This window comes from Phyllostomus discolor, chromosome 5 (genome assembly GCF_004126475.2).
Source record: "Phyllostomus discolor isolate MPI-MPIP mPhyDis1 chromosome 5, mPhyDis1.pri.v3, whole genome shotgun sequence".
Taxonomy (NCBI): domain Eukaryota; kingdom Metazoa; phylum Chordata; class Mammalia; order Chiroptera; family Phyllostomidae; genus Phyllostomus; species Phyllostomus discolor.
Window position 1 is genome coordinate 17,847,932 of NC_040907.2, and position 21,258 is coordinate 17,869,189.

Here is a 21,258-nt window from a genome sequence, read left to right on the forward strand (position 1 = left end):
AATGTGCCTAAGTTGGTACTCACGGCACTGCTTCTGATCCTTAAATATTTCAAAATTATTCTGGGTCAAGGCCAAACAACACAGACCCACAATAGTGCCTCCAATTATTACTGATGCAATATACAAATCTCAGGACTTTAGTTTCTAGAAAACTAAACTCACTTTAAAAAAACACCTTTATTTTTGTGGGAGGAGAAATTCTAACTATAGCTAAAATATTGATATTATAACATCCATTATCTTCTACACACACACACACACACACACACACACAGTGTGACACCAGAAGTCAGTTATCCGAAAATCTCAACGACCAGGAAATAAATAAACAAAGGCTGAAGAGTCAAAATATTTGCAGGAAAAGCAATACACTTAGCTTTAAAATGAACAACAGAGGCTGTATGCTACTTATTTATTTATTTAGATTAGAGAGAGGGGAAGGGAGGGAGAAAGAGAGGGAGAGAAACAATGATGTCAGAGAGAAGAATCAATTGCTTGCCTCCCACATGTGCCCCAACTGGGGACCAAACCTGCAACCTAGGCATGTGCCTGGACTGGGAATCCAACAGCAGCAACCCTTCGCTTTGCTAGATGACCCCCAACCAACTGAGCCACACCGGTCAGGGCTGTATGCTCTTATTTTATACACCTTATAAACAGCCTAGCTATGTGGCACATGAGCTTGCCAGTTTATACGCTAAAAGCCTGTGGAAATTACTTCTGACAGAAATACTAATGACAGTAATAACTGGGAATAGTAAGAGAGCAAAGGAGGCAGATATTTTTATAGAATGTATTCACAGAAACAGAAAAATAAAAGCCCAAAGGTAATTTAGTGTGGAAATATATAGGCAATAGCTCAAAAACAGCTCATCCCTCTTTCAAAATTGATGTTTATATTGGTGACAAGTTAAATTCTGCTTGATATATTTAAGGACGTATGTAATCTATTTTACAAAGACAGTTTATAGGTTACCTACATTTTGAATTTACATTATCTGGTATATACTCAGCTAAATGAAATGCTTGGTTGGGGCTGTTAAAAGTGATTTAAGGGATAACAGATTGGCCCTTGGAATACATAATCCTGAGACTCCACTCTGTTTCGAGAATCATTTCCATACTTCATTTACACAAATGAAATACCACTCTCAAATAACTTCAGCTTTCAGCACTTGCCCAGGTCTAGTCTCTCCAGCTTTATCATCAACTCTGCCTGATCGTGTAGCCTGCTTGGTACAAGCCATTAGGTGGAATTTAAAATGGGAAGTATAAAAGGCCAACAAGGTAAGATGGAGGTGGCAGAGAAAGTAATTCCGGTTACCTGCCGCCCATATAGCAGGAAAGGGAGAGTTACAGCAAAGGAAGAAAGATTCAAATTACCTTTCCATACTTCTGGGCATAGGATCCAGTAAGAAGGGAGTGGAAGATGATGATGGTTTCATCCAAGTCCCACAGAAATACCCGCTGAGGGAGGAAAATATAAAAAATAATGAGTGAATATCTTTTCTAATCACAATGGAATAGAGCAAGAAATCAGTAACGGAAAACTGAAAAATTCACAAATACGTAAAAGTTAAATAGACACAATCTTAAATAACCAAGGATCAAAAAAGAAATCACACATGAAATTAGAAAATACATTGAGATGAATGAAAATAAAAACATAACAAAAGAAAATTTATGGAATAGAGCAAAAGCAGTGCAAAGAGGGAAATTTACAGCCGTGAGCACACACCTTAACAAAGAAGTAAGATCTGAATCAATAACCTAACTGTACAACTGAAGGAACTAGAAAAAGCCAGAAGAAGGAAGGAAATAATAAAAGTAAGAATGGCAATAAATTAAACACAGACTAGAAAAATAATAGAAAAAATTAATAAACTAAAAGTTGTTTTTTTTAAAAGATCTATAAAATTGACAACTTGTAACTAGCTTGACTAAGGAAAGAAGACTCAAATTACTAAAATCAGAAATGAACATTATGACTAATTTTACAGAAATAAAAAGGATTGTGAGAGATTATTATGAACAGCTGTACACCAATGAATAACCTGGATGAAATGGACAAATTCCTAGAAATACACAAAGTGAAAAAATGACTGAAGAAATAAAAACTCTGAATAGACTCTTAATTGATAAGGTGATCTGATCAGTAATCAAAACTATCCCAAGAAAGAAAAGCCCAGGACCAGACAGCTTCAGTAGTAAATTATACCAAATATTTAAAGAGGAATTAACAGCAATCCTTCTTAAGCTCTTCCGAAAAGCTGAAGGAGGGAACACTTCTTAACCCACTCTATGAAACCAGCATTACTTTGATACCAAAGTCAGATAAAGACACTACAAAGAAAAAAAAAAGGAACCTGTAAAACAACATACTTATGAATATCAATGCAAACAAAGTATCGATCCTCAACAAAATTTAGCAGCATTTATAAGAATTATACATCATGACCAAGTGGGATTTGTTTCCAGGTTGTAAGGTAGGATCAACACACAAAAATGAATTAATGTAATAACAGAGCACATTAATAGAACAGAGGGGGGAAATCCACATGGTCCCTCATGCGGAAAAAGCATCTGACAAACTTCAACACACTTTTATGATAAAAAAAACAATAAACTAGAACTATATGGGAACTTCTGCAACATAATAAAAGCCAAATACGGAAAACTCACGGCTAATGTCATACTCAGTGGTCAAAGGCTGAAAGCTTTACCTCTGAGATTAGGAAAAAGAAAAGCATGTCTGTTTACACCACTTCTACTCGACATAGTACGGACATGTCTAGTCAGAATAACTAGGCAAGAAAGGGAAAAAAGGTACCCCAATGGGAAAGGAAGAAGTAAAATTATCTCTGCAGATGACATGATCTTCTGTGTAGAAAATACTAAAGAATACACAAAAAATTTGTTAGAGCTAATAAATGAATTCAGAAATAAGTTATATTTTGATACATTTGCAATGAATAATCCAAACAGAAATTAAAAAAAAAACAATTCCATGTATAATAGCATCAAAAATAAAATACTTAGTAATAAATCTGAGGAGATGAAAGACTTGTGCACTGAAAACTATAAAACACTGCTGAAGGAAATGAAAGACAGACCTAAATAAATGACAAGACATCCCATGTTCATGAATGGAAGACTTAACACTGTTAGTATGACAATACTACCCAAAGCAATCTACAAAATCAACGCAACTTCCATCAAAATTCCAACAGTGTTTTTTAAAGAAATAGAAAACCTCATTCTAAAATTCATATGGACTCTCAAGGGTTCCAAAATAGCCAAAATAACCTTAAAAACAAACCAAGTTAGAAGTCTCACACTTCCTAATTTCAAAGCTACAGTAACCAAAACAATGTGGTACTAGCATAAGAACAGACCAATGAAATACAAGAGAGAGTACAGAAATAAACCCTGACATATATTGTCAATTGATTTCTTTTTGACAAGGAAATGAAGATCATTCTATGGGGAAAAAATTCTTTTCAACAGGTGCTGGGAAACATTAGACATCCATCTGCAAAAGAATAAAATTAGAGCCTTACAATACATACAAAAATTAACTCAATATGGATCAATGACCTAAATTTAAGAGCCAAAACAATAAAACTCTTAGGAGAAAACACAGATATGTTCATAATCTTGTAGCCTTAGGTATAATACCAAAAGCACAAGCAATGAAATAAAAAAAACAACTTCATCAGAATGTTAAACTTTTGTGCATCATATATCTGATAAGGGATTAATACCCAGGATATGTAAGGAATTCCAAAAACTCAATAAAAAACACCCCAAATAAAAAATGGGCAAGGGATTTGGATAGACATTTTTCCAAAGAAAATAAACAAATGGCTGAGGAACACATGAAAAGACAGTTAATATTATTAGTCATTAAGGAAATGCGAATCAAAACTACAATGAGGTACCATTTCACATCTGTTAGGATGCCTATTATCAAAAAAATATGGGAACTAAGTGTTGATAAGGATGTGGAGAAATGGAAACCCTCATGCATGGCTGATGGGAATGTAAAGCGGTATAGCCACTAGAGAAAACATTTTGGTGGTTCCTCAAAAAGTTGACCACAGAATTACCATATGATCCAGCAATTCTACCCCTAGGTCTACCCAAAATAATTGAAAAGAGGGATTCAAAGAGATAACTATATAGCTCAGTGGTGAAAAAAACCCAAAGAGTCCATCAATAGATGCATGGATAAATAAAATGTGGTATATATACAATACTACAATGAAATATTATTCAGTCATAACAAGGAACAAAGTTCTTATGCTCGCTACAACATGGATGGACCTTAGAAACATGTTAAGTGAAATAAGCCTGGCACAAAAGACCAGAACTTTATGACTCCACTTTTATGGGACATCTAGAACAGGCAAATTCAAAGAGAAAGAAAGTAGAACAAAGATTATAGGGGTCAGTGGGGGAAAGAATAGGGATTTTATTGCTTAACAGGTACAAAGTTTTTAGGATCATGGAAATAGTGGTGACAATTAAAAATCATTGTGAAAATATTTAATGCCACTAAATCACACTTAAAAAAATAGTAAATACTATGTTATGTGTATTTTACTACAGCTTTCAAGGCTGAAACTGAGTGAGTTCTCTCTCAGTTTTTCCAAAGAGATGTATTAGATTTTCTTTCTTTCTTCCCCTTCCCCTCCTCAAGAACACAAGGGAAGAGAGGCTCTAAATACAGCCTGAATTTACCTACGCCTTCAGAATACCTATCAATGTACCTGTTTTTAAATACAGCTTTCCCCCTTATTAAATGATTACATGAAACTGAAAAAAAAAAAAAGCAAAAGGATTAATATCAAAAATTTACTATTACTGGTTTATATGAATTCCCAGTCTTTTTAATAACGAAGCCAAATATACGCCCATAGTAAATTCTTACGGTGCTTAACCACAGAATAAATACGTGTAAATCCCATTAATAAGTTACCAGATCTGGTTGCACGTTCACAGAAACTTGGCCTAAAGCACTCTTAGACTCTCATTTTACTTGGAGATTTTTGAAGGGACATTTTTGTATGACATTACTTATGACACCCTCTGCTTTCTGAATATGATCCACTATTCTTTCTATTCTCCTCTAAATATAGAGACCAGTTTAGTTTTTCCTTTAAAGAGTTACTGGTTTCTTAAATTCAGAAAAGCTTTTTTGATGCTTTTCGTAAAAGTATCGGAGGTGAGATGGAAAGTTACCAGCATGGAGAAACATGTTTATACACTTCTCTTTTCACCTGGCCAATCAGTTTCTCTTGCCCAGGAATGAAAGGGTATATAACACAGAACCATATTATCCCAGGAGTTTCAGATATATGTTTGGTAAACTTAAGAAATGAGGAAAAAAACAAATGAGGTTCTTCCCATACTTCCAATTCACTGTCCTGGGAAGAGCTGGCATCAGCTTTCCTCTTGCCCCGGTTCTTCCCAGTCATGTTCTTCCGGGACTGGTCGTCAGCATCTTTACTTGGTGTGCTCTGGGACAAAGACGGGCTTGTAGAAGGGTCTCCTGGAGAGGAAAAGCAAGACATTTACTGCCAGTCAAAGGTTATAAGGACCAAAGCATGAAGAGGGTCAGCAGGTTTTCTGCCCATCAGAATCATACTGCAGGGATAAAAAAATGAAAAACCAAAGCAATCTAAGTAATTTGGGAATGTAGAAGTGGGTATTGAGTATCAAAAGCTCCTAACAATACTAACAGAGTTATAACTAGAATTTATACACCTGCCTCCCAATGAAAGAACTCATCTATGAAATTATTTCCAAAAAATAAAACAACAAATAAACAAAAAAACTGACCCTGATCAAGCTTCTAGATCAGAGTTTCTCAACTTGGCACAATTAACATTTTGAGCCTAATGATTTTTGCTGGGAGCGTGCTGTCCTGTCATTGTAGGATGTCTGGTGAGGGGACACCCTCGGCCCCACATTGTACATGCCAGTAGCACTCCCTCCCAGTATGACAGCCAAAAATGTTTCATACATTGTCAAATGTCAAAGGACGGTGTACAGCACAATACTGTGTCTAACTGAAAAAGACTGCTCTAGATCCATTTACTAACTTACAGTAACATACAAAAGATGGCAGGACACATTAAACTACTCTACAAGAATATAATAAACAAGAGTTCCTGACAAGATCGAGGCACAGGTAGACACACTTCATCTCCTTGCACAACTACCAAAAGAATTACAACTAAATCTCAAAACAAATAACACCCAGAACTGCCAGAAAATTGAACTATATGGAAGTTTGACAACCCAGGATTTAAAGAAACCACATTCATCAGACAAGTAGGAGGGGCAGAGACACGGAGATGGAGAAGAGAGGCAAGGAGACATGGTGTGGCATGGAGAGGCGGTGGCACACACAGGCATAGGTGGTCCCACATTTATATGTGGTGGATAAAAATCGGGAAGGATACCTTAGGAGCAAGTGATCCCAGCCCCAGACCAGACCACACAGCTCACAGTGCTGGGAAGATAAACCCCCATAACTTCTGGCTACAAAAACCAGTGGGGGTTGGGGCAGTGGAGGAAACTGCTGGATCTTCAGGAAACTTCACTTAAAGGGCCTGCAGTCTTAAAATGTATGCAAACCCACCCACACTCTGGGATTCGACACCAGGGCAACAGCTGGAAGGGTGCCAGCTGTATATAGGAAGTAGGTGAAGTGACTAGAAATGGGGTGAGTGCTGGGCAAACCCCAGAAGCCAGGCAGCAGCACAATCCCCTCTCTGAGTCCTCCCCTCACACAGAGCCACAAAGAGGTGAAGCAGGTTGCTCACCCTGAAGATTACCTAAGGCTCCACCCCACACAATTACAGGTACCTTTTACAGGGAGTCAAAGCAGTGCTACCTCATACACAGAAACAAACACAGGGAGGCTGCCAAATTGAGGACACAAAGAAATACAGCCCAAATAAAAGTACAGAACAAAACCCGAGAAAAAGAACTAATAAACAAAATGGAGATAGCCAACGTATCAGATGCAGAGTTCACAAAACTGGTCATCAAGATGCTCAAAGAACTCACTGAGTTACAGCAACAACATAAAGGAAGAAATGAAAGTAACACTAAGTAGAAATACAGGAAAATCTACAGGGAACTAACAGTGAAGGGAAGGAAGCCAGGATTCAAATTAATGGTTTGAAACATAAGGAAGAAATAAACATTCAACTAGAACAGAAGGAAGAAACAAGAATACAAAAATGAGAATAGTATAAGAAGACTCTGGGACATCTCCAGATGTGCCAACATCCTAATCATAGGGATGCCAGAGGAGATGAGAAAGAGCAAGAAACTAAAAACTTACTTGAAAAAAATAATAAAAGAAAACTTCCCTAATTTGGCAAAGGAAATAGACATACAAGTCCAGGAAGCACAGAAGGTCCCAAACAAGTTGGACCCAAAGAGAACCATACCAAGACACATCATAATTAAAATGCCAAAGGTTAAAAATAGAGAATCTTAAAAGCAGCAAGAGAAAATCAGAGTTGCCTACAAAGGAGTTCCCATAAGATTATCACCAGATTTCTCAAAAGAAACTTTGCAGACAAGAAGACACTAGCAAGAAGTATTCAAAGTGATGAAAAGCAAGGACATATAACCTAGATTACTCTATTCAGCAAAGCTTTCATTTAAAATGGAAGGACAGATAAAGTGTTTGCCAGACAAGGTAAAGCTAAAGTTCATCATCACCAAGCCATTATTACATGAAAAGTTAAAGAGACTTATTTAAGAAAAAGAAGATCAAAACTATGAATGTTAAGAGGGCAATACACTTACAACTATCAACAACTGAATTTAAAAACAAAACAAAACTAATGAAACAACCAGAACAGGAGCAGAATCATAGGTATGGAGATCATATGGAGGGTTATCAGCTGGGAAGGGGAAGGGGAGGATAGGAGAAAAGGGAGATAGGAATTAAAAAGCATAATTGGTAGGTACAAAATAGACAGGGGGATGTTAAGAATAGTATAGAAAATGGAGAAATTAAAAACTTACATGCATGGCCCACGGACATGAACTAAGAGAGCGGGGCATTGCTGGAGGGAAGGAGGGGTACTGGGCAGAAGGGGGCAAAGGGGAAAAAACTGGGACAACTATAATAACAGAATCAATAAAATATACTTAAAAATATAATGAATAAAATTCAGGGAAATGGTATGGGATTAAATAATAGTTCCTTCAACAAATAAAGTACATGGGTGAATAAAACAAAGATATAGGAATTTATAGGTTAAAAGAGACAAAATATGTTATCTACCAATCACAGTGTATGGACCTGACTTGGTTCCCAATTTAAACGGAGTATAAAAAGAAAAACAAAACTCCTAATATTTATGAGAAAACTGGAAATATGAATAACTTTTGACACTTTATGATATTAAGGAATTATTGTTAAATTATTTTAGGTGAGATAATGGAACTGTGATTGTGTTGAGTATTTATCTTTTAGAAATATGATGCTTAGAATTTGGGGAAGGAATTGGATGAAGCACAGTTGAAACAAGACTGCTTAAGAGTTGTTAATTATTGACAAGGGATGATGGATACATACGGGTTCACTATACTACTCTGACAACCTCTATGCTTGAAATTCTCCCATTATTAAAAAGTTAAAATTATTATGAAGAAGATATTTAGAGACATGAATTCAAAACTAAAGCATGAGTATATATAATTATTTCAAAGTAATTTAAGTTGGAAATGACCACCTATATGTCCACTACCTAGAAGACTGGTAAAAAGCAAGATGCACAGAAAATTGCTTTAGCTGATGCAGAGCACTGTTTTGGAAAATGCGTCAGTGGTAATAACAATATTCCTCCAGTCATATGAGATGATAGCAAACCATCAAATTTTCATGAAAAACAGAGATAAATTAAAACTATATGCATGTGTTTATTGAATGTGTGCACAAAACCTTTAGGTCAGGTTTTTTTTTTTTTTTAACCTGGGCATCAAAATCCATCAATACATTTCAAAGCTAAATGTACATATCTAAATTTGTAGGTTCAATTTCCCAATAAAGTATTTCTTTAGCTTTCCTTAGAATCTTCAAGGGGTCCATGACACAGAAAAAGTTAAAAACTACTATTCTGAGGCTGGGCAGAAGTCCAAAATATTGAGACTAAAACTGGAGTCCTCCAATTTTTATAAAATGTGCCATGATTCAGAAGTTCCCGGGGACAATCATGTTAAAGTCATAGGGAGGGCAGAGCAGGAGTCATAAAAACAGTCTTTTCATTCTTGGTACTTTTCTGTTTTCTGAGGTGTTACACTCAACCTGCCAACGGTCTGGTTCCAACGTTTGAATACTCCTGAGGGGGAAAGCCAGTAGCACGGGAACTGTAACTTAGACCAGAACAAAATAATCATCACCATCACCTGTTGGATGAAGTGCACTTACGCCAAAGTTTTTAGAGCTGTGGTGCTTACCAGAGGACAGTCTCTGTGCTGCAGGCGCAGGTACCATGACACTAGGCTTCTCTGTCTGGTACGTGGTTGCTGCTAACGTGGTACTCTCAGCATCACTGTTAGCCTGGCCTGTGACTCCAAAGCTGGAGCTGGGGTAGCAGGCCTGGTACTGACTCTGGCCAAGGATAGTATAGGTGGGATAGTCCTACAGACCAAAGAGGTTAAAGGAGAAAAACAATCTTTTAGAAAAAGCAAAATATTAATTTCGACACAAGAGACTTTCATGTCCCTCTCACTCATGATTATTTTCCTAAAACATTAATTTGATTTCTCATTTACTTACCCATATATTCCACCTACACCAATGATTTTCAAAATGCATTGCGATGGCAACCTAAGAGTCAAGAGAAGACGCCCTGGGGCTGTCTGGGATGAGGGGAAGGCTGAGAGGGAAGGGTCCCATGCACTGTACACACAATGTCCCTTTTCCTACTACAATACCTCTTTTTTTCTTTTGTTCTATTTTTATGTACTAAATTTTTAGATAAATATCTGCATGGAATTCTTGAAGGAGGATCTCTTTAAGAAGTTTATAAACCACTGCACTAGATGGTTGTGCTTCTAAGGATAGAAGGACTTAAACCAAAAAAAAAAAAAAATAAAGTCACATATCCTATATTAAAGTTTCCTAGTTTAACAACTGAGTATCTTTCTTTCTAAAATAATTGAGTTTTCTTTAAAATATTCAAAGATGCCCTGCCTAGGTGGCTCAGTTGGTTGGAGTATCGTCCTATACACCAAAAGGCTGCAGGTCTGATCCCCGATCAGGGCACATACCTAGGTTGCGGGCTCAATCCCCAGTGGGGACACATATCTATGTTTCTCTCTCTCTCTCTGAAAATCAATAACCATATCCTTGGGTGAGGATTAAAAAAAAACAAAGCAAAAGAAAATATTCACTAAGAATTTTTGGTGGTTTCACAAGCACATATAGGTCAAAACTTACCAAACTGCACAATTTAAATCTGTAAAGTTTACTGAATGTCAATTATACCTTAATAAAGCTGTTTAAAAAGGGGGTATAATGCAATGCACAGCTCAAAAACATACCTTAAAAAACTCCATTGATACTGATCTTGGTGATAAGTAGGAAGATGCTAACTGATCAAGACCAATTACTTATAAAGAGTACATAAGCATCTCCTATAGGTGTGTGGGAAGAGAGAGTATTAAAGAAAAGAATAACCATACTAGCTGTATTCAAGGGAGTTATAATTTTAGCAGGAGCTAAGACAAAAACATTTCCAACAAATTGGCAATAAATTGTGTGTCAAATGAGTGAAATACAGAGGAAGACAACTGTCACTGAAGATGGTGATAGCCAGGGAGCTTTCTGAGATGAATAGGCAGAGGAGATAAATACAAGAATCGGCTCTGAAAAGGTTTTGTTAAGGGGTCAGAGATGTTCACTCTGGCTGAAAGGATCTCTATGTAATTTGGATTCTTTAGGCAATGGGGGTTAGCCTATGTGGGGGCAGGAAATGGGGATTATCAAATTCAACAAATAAAAATATAAAAGGATGGTGAGTATAGGATAAAAAGTGGCATTTAGAGGGAATTAATCAGATGTTTTAGAAAATGAACAGACACAGCAAAAAAATGGGAGATGAGATGAATATCTAGGTTTCTTTAAAAATGGCCTCAATGATAAGAATTGAGATGTGATAGAGAAAAGCGGTATTACTGTTGAAGAACAAGGAAATAGAAGAAAGGGTAGAATGAAAGGTTGGTTTCAGATATGGTGAACTTAGAGAAATAACAGGACATTAAAGAAAATATATCCACCAATCAGCAGGAAGCCTTAGATACCACAAGGTTACGACTAGACTCTGTATTTCAGAAGTAGTCAATGGATATTGTGAATGTGATTAAACATTACTGAGGAGGAAAGGCATGTGGAAAACTAAATGGAAACTGTCTATGATAGAAGACAGGACCAAATAAAAAAGCTAAGAAAAGGGAGAGAGATAGATGTGTCCTGAAGAGTGCCAGGTACACAGTAGGAATTCAATAAATATTTATGGACTAAAAGAATGCAAATGTAGGAACAAACATTAAAAAAAAAATGAACCAGAATAGTAGTATGTTAATTGCAGCCAGAAAAAAAGATCCATGGTTACAGTGTTTGATAATATTAATTGCTGCAGAGAAACAACAAATAGAAACATTATAACAAAAAGCACTAAAACATTACCAGTGAGCTAAGCATCCAATGTTAATATAACAATGAGCAAAACCTCACTGGGAATGAGTGGCTACATAAAAAAGTAGAAGCAGTATTAATTCATTCCACAAATATTTATTATTTGCCTTGAAAATGAGTGTCAGTCATTTTTATGAACTGTGGGAATATGTAAGTGAGCAAAATAGAAAAATAAACCCCTACCCTCATGGAGCTTACATCCTGGAAGGGGTGGGGCAGGAGGCAGAGATATGCACAGCAGATAAAGGGACCAGATAGAACCGTATCTCTGACAGCATGAGAGAAACTGGAAGGCAGCCTGAGAAACCATCCAGCGTGCTGGTTCTCGGAGCATCCAGAGAAGGGTCTCTCCAGCCCACGCGGATTGTTTTTTAGATCGGCAAATTGACCACAAAAAGAAGAGAGGGAGAGCTAGCTAGATGAACAAAAGCACCATACCTGGTTTGAAATGCTGGAAACCGCTGCTGCTGGGATATTGGCAATTGTAGATGAAGTGGATATCAGGCTGGCATTTGTGCTTGAAGCTACAGGATTGAGAGTGTTGAGATATTAAAGTAAAATATTACTGTACATAATATTGTACATATTATTTTACACAATATTGAGATATTATGTAAAATGCCAGAAAAAATTAAACATATACTGTTTCTTAAATAAACAGATCTATGAGGATATAAAGAATATCAGCAAAGGAAACAAATACTGGTTTTGCTCTTTAACATGCTGTACCATAATTTAGAGTTGATCAGATAACTGCTCAAACATTTTTCTGTTTTGACTTGAGTCTTTGACTATGCCTACTGAAGTCCTAGAAGGATACAGACACCATGCACTGGTTCATACTAACGTTACCAATAAATCAGAGCACAGTCCATCTTCTCCAGCAGTTGAAAAATGACTCACCTGCAATGCGGCCTAGTGACGATCAGCAGAAAATACAAGAGCTCTGTTAAATCCACATGTAAATGCTACACTACGGTATTTATTGTCACCTGCCCCAACCTATGCCTTTCCTGAAGGGACATAATTACTTTGAGAAAGAGAGATGGTCCTCCAAATTCTAAAGTACTTGGAGTTGCTTCTTGGGCACTACTCAAATAAGGCATTAGAATGAATTATTAATGTGGATCAACAAACACCATAATCTGGCATTTAATGATTTTACCAATGAGCCTGGAAAAACTCAGGAAATACTAAATATTACTCTGGCCAAGTAAAAATATATCCTGTAAGTTAATTAGGCTGTCTATCTTGAGATAAGGAATTTGGGTTAAGTTTTTCATACCCTTCTAAGAATCACAGATTCCACTAGGGTTTTAATCAAATCCTAAGTGACAAGTATTTGCCACAGAGACCGTTTCTCAGGTGGACAATAACTGAGATTGAGGCCTTAAATCCCTCCCACTCACTTATAAGCACATTTAGACATGGTTCCCACTGCAGCCACAAACACCATGGGGTTCAGCATTGGGTAGACCTGCCTATGTTAGTACCTAGCCCATCAGCAACTAAGTCCTCTAGAGGGGAAGTTAATAGGAAACCTTAACTAAGAATAGGGCAGATGAACGATGCAGTAGAAACTTGGGAGAACTGGTCAAAATCAGAGGAAATTTTTATCCCTTTCAGGGGAACTCTGCCTAGAAGAAAGTGTAGAAGAGATTAAGGTAAATTAGATATAAGGAACAGTTACTGCTGCAACACCAGCTTTCAGATGAAGAACCTGGGACAAAGAAGAGTTAATTTGTCCATAGTCATGGAGCTAATAACTCCTACTGATATATATCTAAAGGCTATTAGCTCTCCAAATACCAATGGCATAAGAACTGTTTTTGGATAAGTCTCCGCTCCTGCTTTGACAACGGAGCTGTGAAATCATAGAAAGACAATTCATCTGAGAACCATGCCCCAGTAGAGGTCCACCTAGCATAGTCAATAAACAAAGAGCTCTGATCAATGACTATGGTTACAGAACTGTGAGAGGAACAGTCGAATTAAGTGACACTGCCCCAAAGCTGGAGGTTTAATGGTGCATTAAAGTTGTCACCAGATTTAGTTTCTACTCACCCTTCTGCCTGGATTGTTCTCCCTGGCCTGTCCCTCTCACCCTCCCTGCTCAATGAAAGGGGGTCCTCCTTCTCTGACCCCTTTTTTAAAACGAACTCATTTACTGTTTTCCCAATAATAGAAATCTATTCTTTATTCCTTTCAGAGCAATTTTCAAGATCTGTTTATTTATTTACTTGCTTGTTTTGTATCCCCTCTACTAGTCTGTAAACTCCATGAAGGCTTAATCTTAATATCTTACTCATTATCTCTAATATCTAGCAAAGCACCTGGCCTAAAGGTGAGGTGATGCTCAATAAATACTTAGGAGATTCACCTAGATCTTGTATACATGTATAACTTGGAAAATTCACATATGGCATGTGAAGGTCATCAAAAACAAAGAAAAGTCTGAAAAACTGCACAGTCAAGAGGAAAATAAGGAGGCATGACAATTGAGTGAAATATATCATGGATGGGATTCTGGAAAGAAAAAAGACATAAGGTAAAAAACTAAGGAAATATGAATAAACTATGGACTTAATTAATAATCATGTACCAATATTGGTTCATTAATTGTAACAAAATGTTCCCTTCTAATGTAAGATGTCAGTAATAGGGGAAACTGTGTGCAAAGTGGGGGGATACATATAACGCTACACCACGTGCTCAGTTTTTTAAATCTAAAACTATTCTAAAAAATAAAGTCTATTAAAAAAACAATCTGGTCATTGAAAGACTATTGTATATCACCAACAACATCAGAGCCCAAAGACATTCATTAAAAGTAAAGATTGAGTTAAAATTAAGTTTGAAATTTCTGTAATTAACTTTACCATTTGCATATTAATCATTTAAACCATCTCAACTAAAGAAAATTACCAGAGATTGGGCCACATACCGATGGTATAGGAAAAGACTGATATGATGGGTAAGAGAATGTTGCTGTTTTGACCACTTTAAAAAAAAATCAATACATGCTCCTCGTTTTTACTCTGTGGGATGACTGGGTAGCTACACACACAGGGAAGGAAGGAGCCCTGGACAGCTAACACGAATTGTCCACACTAAAGGAAATAAAAAGCAGGGGTGAGGAAAGTGAGTGGAAAACCCAAGTAATTTAAATGTGCCAATAATACCCATATTTTATTTTAGCCAATTGTTTCAACTTGTTTTCTACCATTTTTTTTCTTCAAACTAAGTGGCAAAAACAAAAACCGAGCAACTAATGGTAAACTCCTTTTTTATTAAAAAAATTTTCAGTTACAGTTGACATTCAATTTGGTGAACTTCTGCCTTAAAATCTCTGCCAATGCTCTCATGAACAATAGGACCAATATAGGTTAACCAGAAAAAGGGAAGAAAATGAATTTAGATATTTGTCACTACCGGTTCTTAATTATGGGAGGGTTGATACTGACACCATGAGTTTAATATTAAAAATCATTAATTTTCAATCATAAGTCACTCATACTTTGGGGTCAGACTGCCCAACTAACATCCTGACTTAATTATTAACTTTTTGACCTTAGACAAGTCACTTTGCTTTTCTGTGTCTTATGCTCCCCTTCTTTAAACTGAAATAAATAACAGTACTTCCCTCTTGGTGTGTTGTGAAGTACATGAGTAACACCTAGGTATTGCTTGTAACAGTGCTGAGAACATAGTACGCACTTAATAAACACCAGCAATGACAATTGTTAGCAAAAGGTGAGGAAACCAGGTTAATCTATCAAAAGGGGAAAAATGTATTAACAGCTAAGTTAGGGTAGTGGTTAACAGAGTTTAAAATATATTTTCACTGCCCTCTTAAAGCAATGAGTTCTAAAAGACCTTCAAAAGGTGGTTCCTCTTGTTTTACAAGGAGGGATAAGTAAGCATAGCCATTAAGTTCTTCAAATTCAAGATATAATGACAGAAAAGTGGTGGTTCTCCACCTTGGAAAAGAATTATTAATACAAAAAAAGAGAACTCTCTGCTTTTCTTTCATGACCTAGATGTAGCCAGCCTAGGTGCAGGCATCCAGGATGTATCCATGTATCCGTTAGAGGGACTTGGCAACTACATTTGCCTGTAGTTGGACCCAAAAGACCCACCAACCTAGGGAAATACTTTATAAACATGAAACGGGGTAGACGGCAAGACGGACAAAGTCATGCTCTTTGAGGTTTTTTCACTCCTGGGTTGTTCTCATTTTAGAAAGAAGGAAGGGGGAGGGGACAAACATAGAAAGAAGGGAAAATAAGTAAGAGGAGACTCGGTAAACAACAGAAAGTAAAGGTAGCGCATAGTAATGTCTTAGAATGCAGTGACCAGTTCTGTTCTCAATGGACCAAGCAGAAGTCATTTTCAATCATTTAACTGAAAACAAAACTGAAAATCAAAATATTTTGTTTAATATATGTAATCTACATCGAACACTTTTCATCACCAAAGTTTGTATCTTAAGAGTACCTCAGACCAGGTTTTGCTGTCCTGCCCTCATCCCTTGGGTAACTATTTTATAAGTAATAAAATTTAAAACCTGGGATAAATCAGGAGAAAGGAGGGAGACGAGAAGCCAGGTACATGGACATTAATTCCCAATCTGGATCAATGATAAACCGCACTGGATTTGGAAAGGTTGGGTATCAATTCCATAGTGCCTTTTGAGTTTCTTGGTCTTCATTCCTAATAGTCCTATCATACTTCTAACCTTTTAGAGAAAGAACTTGGGAAGGCAGAGATGTTTAGACAGAGTTCAAGCTTTAATGCTATGCTTTTCATCATGAAATAGAAACAAGACAACTTTGTGAGCAAAAAAACGCCCTCCCAAGAAGTGGTACACAGAGGTAGCGGTACGACAAAACCACAGCAGAAAAGCAGCACACGTCTTCCGAAGCAGCACTCGTTTCCCGTTCTACTCTGCTTGGACTTCATATAAAAGAAGTCAGTCAAGTTCCAACCCGTGGGGTCTTCTACTCATTTATAGGACAAAATGCCACTGAGAACAGATAGGTTTTCTGAACACCACACATGCAAAAGGAAAGGCTTCAATTCTACTAAGCGGTTCACATTCAAATGTTAAACTACTTACAAACCATACTCCCACGTTCTGGTGTGCCTAACACGAAAAGCATGCACAAATGCACATATCACCCCCTTCTATTTTAGAAGACAGAGCTCCTATTACCCAATTTGTCTGGAGATACAGGTAGATTAAAAACGAAAACCAACAACAATACAAAAAAAAAAACAAAAACAAAAACACACACATCCATGCCTATTTACCTTGAATGGGGTAAGAATAATGTGCTGGGCTTGGCTGGCTTGTGGTTAACCCTGTAGTGCAGGTAAGAACACTGTGTTGACTTGGAGATGGAGTCTGAATTAAACCACTTTCAGGTTTCATACCTGGCCACAATGCACCTGAATCAGATAAATTGGACCAATTACAACAATACACTGGGACTGAGGAGCATGGTTATGCTTTCAAACATCAGCCAGTAGTTTAAAATCTAAATCTTAATAGAAAAATTAATTTGCTTGTAAGAGAATATTAGATTCTCTCACTTATGTACCACAAGCAAATACAATTTCAAAGAACTGGGGAGTGGGGCCATAGAAACAAAAATGTTGTCGAAACCCCAATAGTGAGATATATATATATATATATATATAAATACTCATTTCAGTAGTTGGGGGAAATTGACCAGGGTTCAAAAAAAGAACGCCTGCGACCCAACCAGAGTATTTGTTGTAAAGAGTGCCTGATGTTCATGTGCGGCAATAAATCACTTATCTGCATTGTCAAAGTGGTAGACATTCCACATAAGTTTAAAATTCACTTACCTATGCAACAAGCACCAACTTTTTCTAAAATGTATTAAATACTTCTCTGCTTTCTTAAGCTGGTTATTTTGTTACCTTTGTTTCTTCTGATTAAGAAAGACACACCTGCTTATTTTTATAAATTGAAAACATTACAGAAATATGTAACTTAGATAAAACAAAGTCATATGTAATCCCATCCTCCAGACTTAACCACTATCAAGTTACTGTAAGAATCACTCAGGTTTCTTCTATGGATTTACTAATCTTTTTTCTTACTTTTAATAAAAGTTAAAACTATATTATACACACTTCAAAATCTGCTTTTCTGCATACCTCTAAGAGACACATTTCCATGTCAGAACATGTAAATTTATTGCATACTGACAGACATCATAGCTGTTCACTTTTACTTTATTTTTATCACCATGCTCCTGAGTGACAATCTTTCTAAAATATATTTATATCCTTTCCTGCCTTCTCAGCAGGGAGGGAATAGTGAGCACACCTTTAGATTTTCTCACAATTTTTGCTAGAAGATCATATTATGCTGTGCTATATATATTACAGAAACAGAGGCTACTGTGATATGTGAAGACATTTGCTTAGTACTAAATAGAACTCAATTACGTGCTATGATTTTTAGATTCTTGTACCGCTTTGTCTTTTCTCTGTGATCTGTCACAGCTTGATAATCTCCCATCTCTGGTAGCATCTATCTTCCTTCTCATTTGTAATAAACTAGGAAGCCATAAACAAAGCTTTGCTTCTACATGACAGCCTAAGGGTGCCCTTATGAGTGAACAGCTTTTGTGATAATTTTGGCCATGGAAAGTCTATTTGTTTTAAAAAAACACAAAACTTTACTAGCTGACTGTTCACTGTGTTCTGAATAGCTACGGTTGCTGGATCAGTGTAGTAGAAACTGATCATTTGTTTCAAGAAGTTCATCAATCACATTCCAGGTACGAAGTCAAGATCAACATGAGCCACAGCTTCAAATTCAACATTACGTCATTTCATTTACTTCTTATCTGGTAAGGAATTTATAGAAACATAATGCTTTAATAGTAAGAACCTCTGCTTCACCAGGGCACTGAGATATCTTAATACAACTCAGACCTGTAAAATCTGTCAAAAAGTAAATATAAGAATAGTAAAGGGAGATGTAGAAATTCTAAAAAGGCTGACAATGGGACATGACTTATCCTAGTTACAAATTGTACTGTAAGTATAGTAAAGTGAGATGTGAACATTTTAAAAAGGTTGACAATAGGACATGGTAATTGCCTTGACTCAAACTCAAAGCATTAAAAGAAAAACCCATATTCTTTTCTCACCTATTAAACACACAAAATACTTATTTGAGACTGAGGAACATCAGCATCTCCAGCATGAATAAGGAGGATTGGGTCCCCCCCACAGCCTGGGCCCCAGACACAGTCACAGTTCATGATCATTTAAAAAATCTCGTCCAGGTTAGTCATAGACAAAGTTCTTGCTATATCTGATTTTCAGCAATAAAAAAGATATTTGAGAATGTTATTCTTTAAATATTTACAATGTGAAATTTGAATATTAGTGCCATGGTTCTGGGTGGTATTACAACTTTTAGTAAATAAATTCTATTTCAATGTCATCAAAACTTTCAGATTTAACTGTAATCAATGTGATTTTTTTCTAAATAGGTTCTGAACCAGAGGTGGTGGATTTGTGAACATGCTTATTACTACAATGTACTCACTCAAGCGCCACCTTATTATTAAAAATAGTATTAACTGAGAATGTTTTGCTAGTCTCATTATTTAGTATTGTTTTAAAGTTTCAAAATATAAAGGGTCTATAAACTGGACTTTTATATAATGTCAAAAATTAAGGCAAAACATCTAAGACAAGTAGGGGAATAGATAGTTCTGAATGTGTTTGGCCAGACACGAAGTAGACATTTAACATGTAATTATTTTATGAAGACTGGAGAAATAAAAGATAATATGGACACTGCACCCAGTGTTACTGTAGCTCTGCTCTTTAATAAGCATCTCCTTTAAAACCACCCTTCCAAGAACCCCAAGTAATACATGGTATGATTTTTCTGCAGAGCACTACTTACTGCCCATAGCAAATGATGAAACCAAACCCTGTTTTCCTGACTACTACTAGTCCACTGCTCTATGCCTACAACTACAACATTTCTCAGGTCATTTTAAGCACAAAAAGTCTTACATGGAGCAACAGCTGGCCCAACAATGGGTAAGGAAGTCTGTCTCTGAGTGATATCCTCCTGCTGCCCCCTCAGTGGGGTCTTACTGTAAACTTTACCCACATCTCTGAACGCAAATATGTTTCACTATGGGTTAGTCAATAACCAAACTAATCTGAGCAGTTCAGTTTATAGTAACACATATCAGAGTAGTGGATCTTTAGAGATTAGTTTGGTTAGGAATTGAAGTACATGTTAATGCTAGGGGGAAAAAAACACATGGAAGAATAGCTTGGTTCGTTGATTTAATAGCTCACTGGTATGAACTAGTATAAATACTAAGTAATTTACTCTGATTACTTATCCTAGTCATAAAATAAGTAAATGTATATTATAGAAAATTAGGGCCCTGGCTGGCGTAGCTCAGTGGATTGAGCGCGAGCTGCGATCCAAAGTGTCGCAGGTTCAATTCCCAGTCAGGGTACATGCCTGGGTTGCAGGCCATGACCCCCAGCAACCGCACATTGATGTTTCTCTCTCTCTTTCTCCCTCCCTTCCCTCTCTAAAAAATAAATAAATAAATAAATACATAAATTTTAAAAAGACAACTAAAAATAAAATTTATAAAAAAAAAAGGAAATTAGGAAAATATATGTGCAAGGAAAAAGTTCAGTCTCACCACATGGAAAAAAATACAGGCAGTTTTTGCTTTGCATGGTTCTGAGATCAAACTGTATAGTGCCTGTATTATTAATTTCACATTTTTTCTTCTAAATTAGTCTTAAAAAAATAACTGAGAAAAAGGCAGAAAACTGTACCTGAAAAACAGTTGAAATAAAAAACTGGGAATATATTGTATTTTTAAGTTTACATACTGCTTTTTTCAATTAAAAATCTGTTTCCTCAAGATGCTAAATATTCTTTAAGAATGTGATTTATAATGGCTACATAGTTTTCCATTCTATGGACTCACTGTAATAGAACACATACTTTCCCACTGATTTTGTACACTGCATCCAATCTTTTGCTATTATGATGATACAATGAACATCATAGGTAGCAAAATTTTGTGGATGTCTCTAACTAGTTCCATAGGATAAATTCCTAGAAGTGAAATTACTGAGGGAAATAGTATGACCATCCTTAAGGCTCTTAATATACAGTCAAATCTCCATCTCACATAAAGTTCTTTTAAAAGAAGTTAGAACAGTGGCAGCTAAGGTAATCTTTTATGAACTCCGTAAAATAAATTACCCTTTTCCTCACACATTTAGGTCTCATTGGAAGCTAAACAACTAATCCTCCTTCTACCATCCCACATTTCTATATAGCTCTGAAAAAATAATTGGACCACTATTCCTTTACTTTTAAAGATTACTCATAGACTTCCTAGATTTCCTCTGGTCTTTCTCCTTTCTTAAAGGGGAAGATTTTAAATTTCAAACAACTCTGACACTACCATATAGATCTA

General features: G+C 36.4%; 1 protein-coding gene across 4 annotated transcripts in view; it reads right to left on the reverse strand.

The window, feature by feature from the left end:
• Positions 1-21,258, reverse strand: part of EYA3 (EYA transcriptional coactivator and phosphatase 3) — a 92,707-nt gene that overhangs the window by 18,786 nt on the left and 52,663 nt on the right. For 3 of the 4 annotated variants that reach the window (XM_028511936.2, XM_036025600.1, XM_036025601.1), the window contains exons 7-11: positions 17,048-17,185; positions 12,173-12,258; positions 9,493-9,676; positions 5,415-5,554; positions 1,384-1,467 (exon numbers count right to left, since the gene is read on the reverse strand). In XM_028511936.2, coding sequence (XP_028367737.1) covers positions 1,384-1,467; positions 5,415-5,554; positions 9,493-9,676; positions 12,173-12,258; positions 17,048-17,185 — 632 coding nt within the window. The remainder of the gene's footprint in view (positions 1-1,383; positions 1,468-5,414; positions 5,555-9,492; positions 9,677-12,172; positions 12,259-17,047; positions 17,186-21,258) is intronic. The other variant, XM_028511937.2, reaches the window with a different exon arrangement.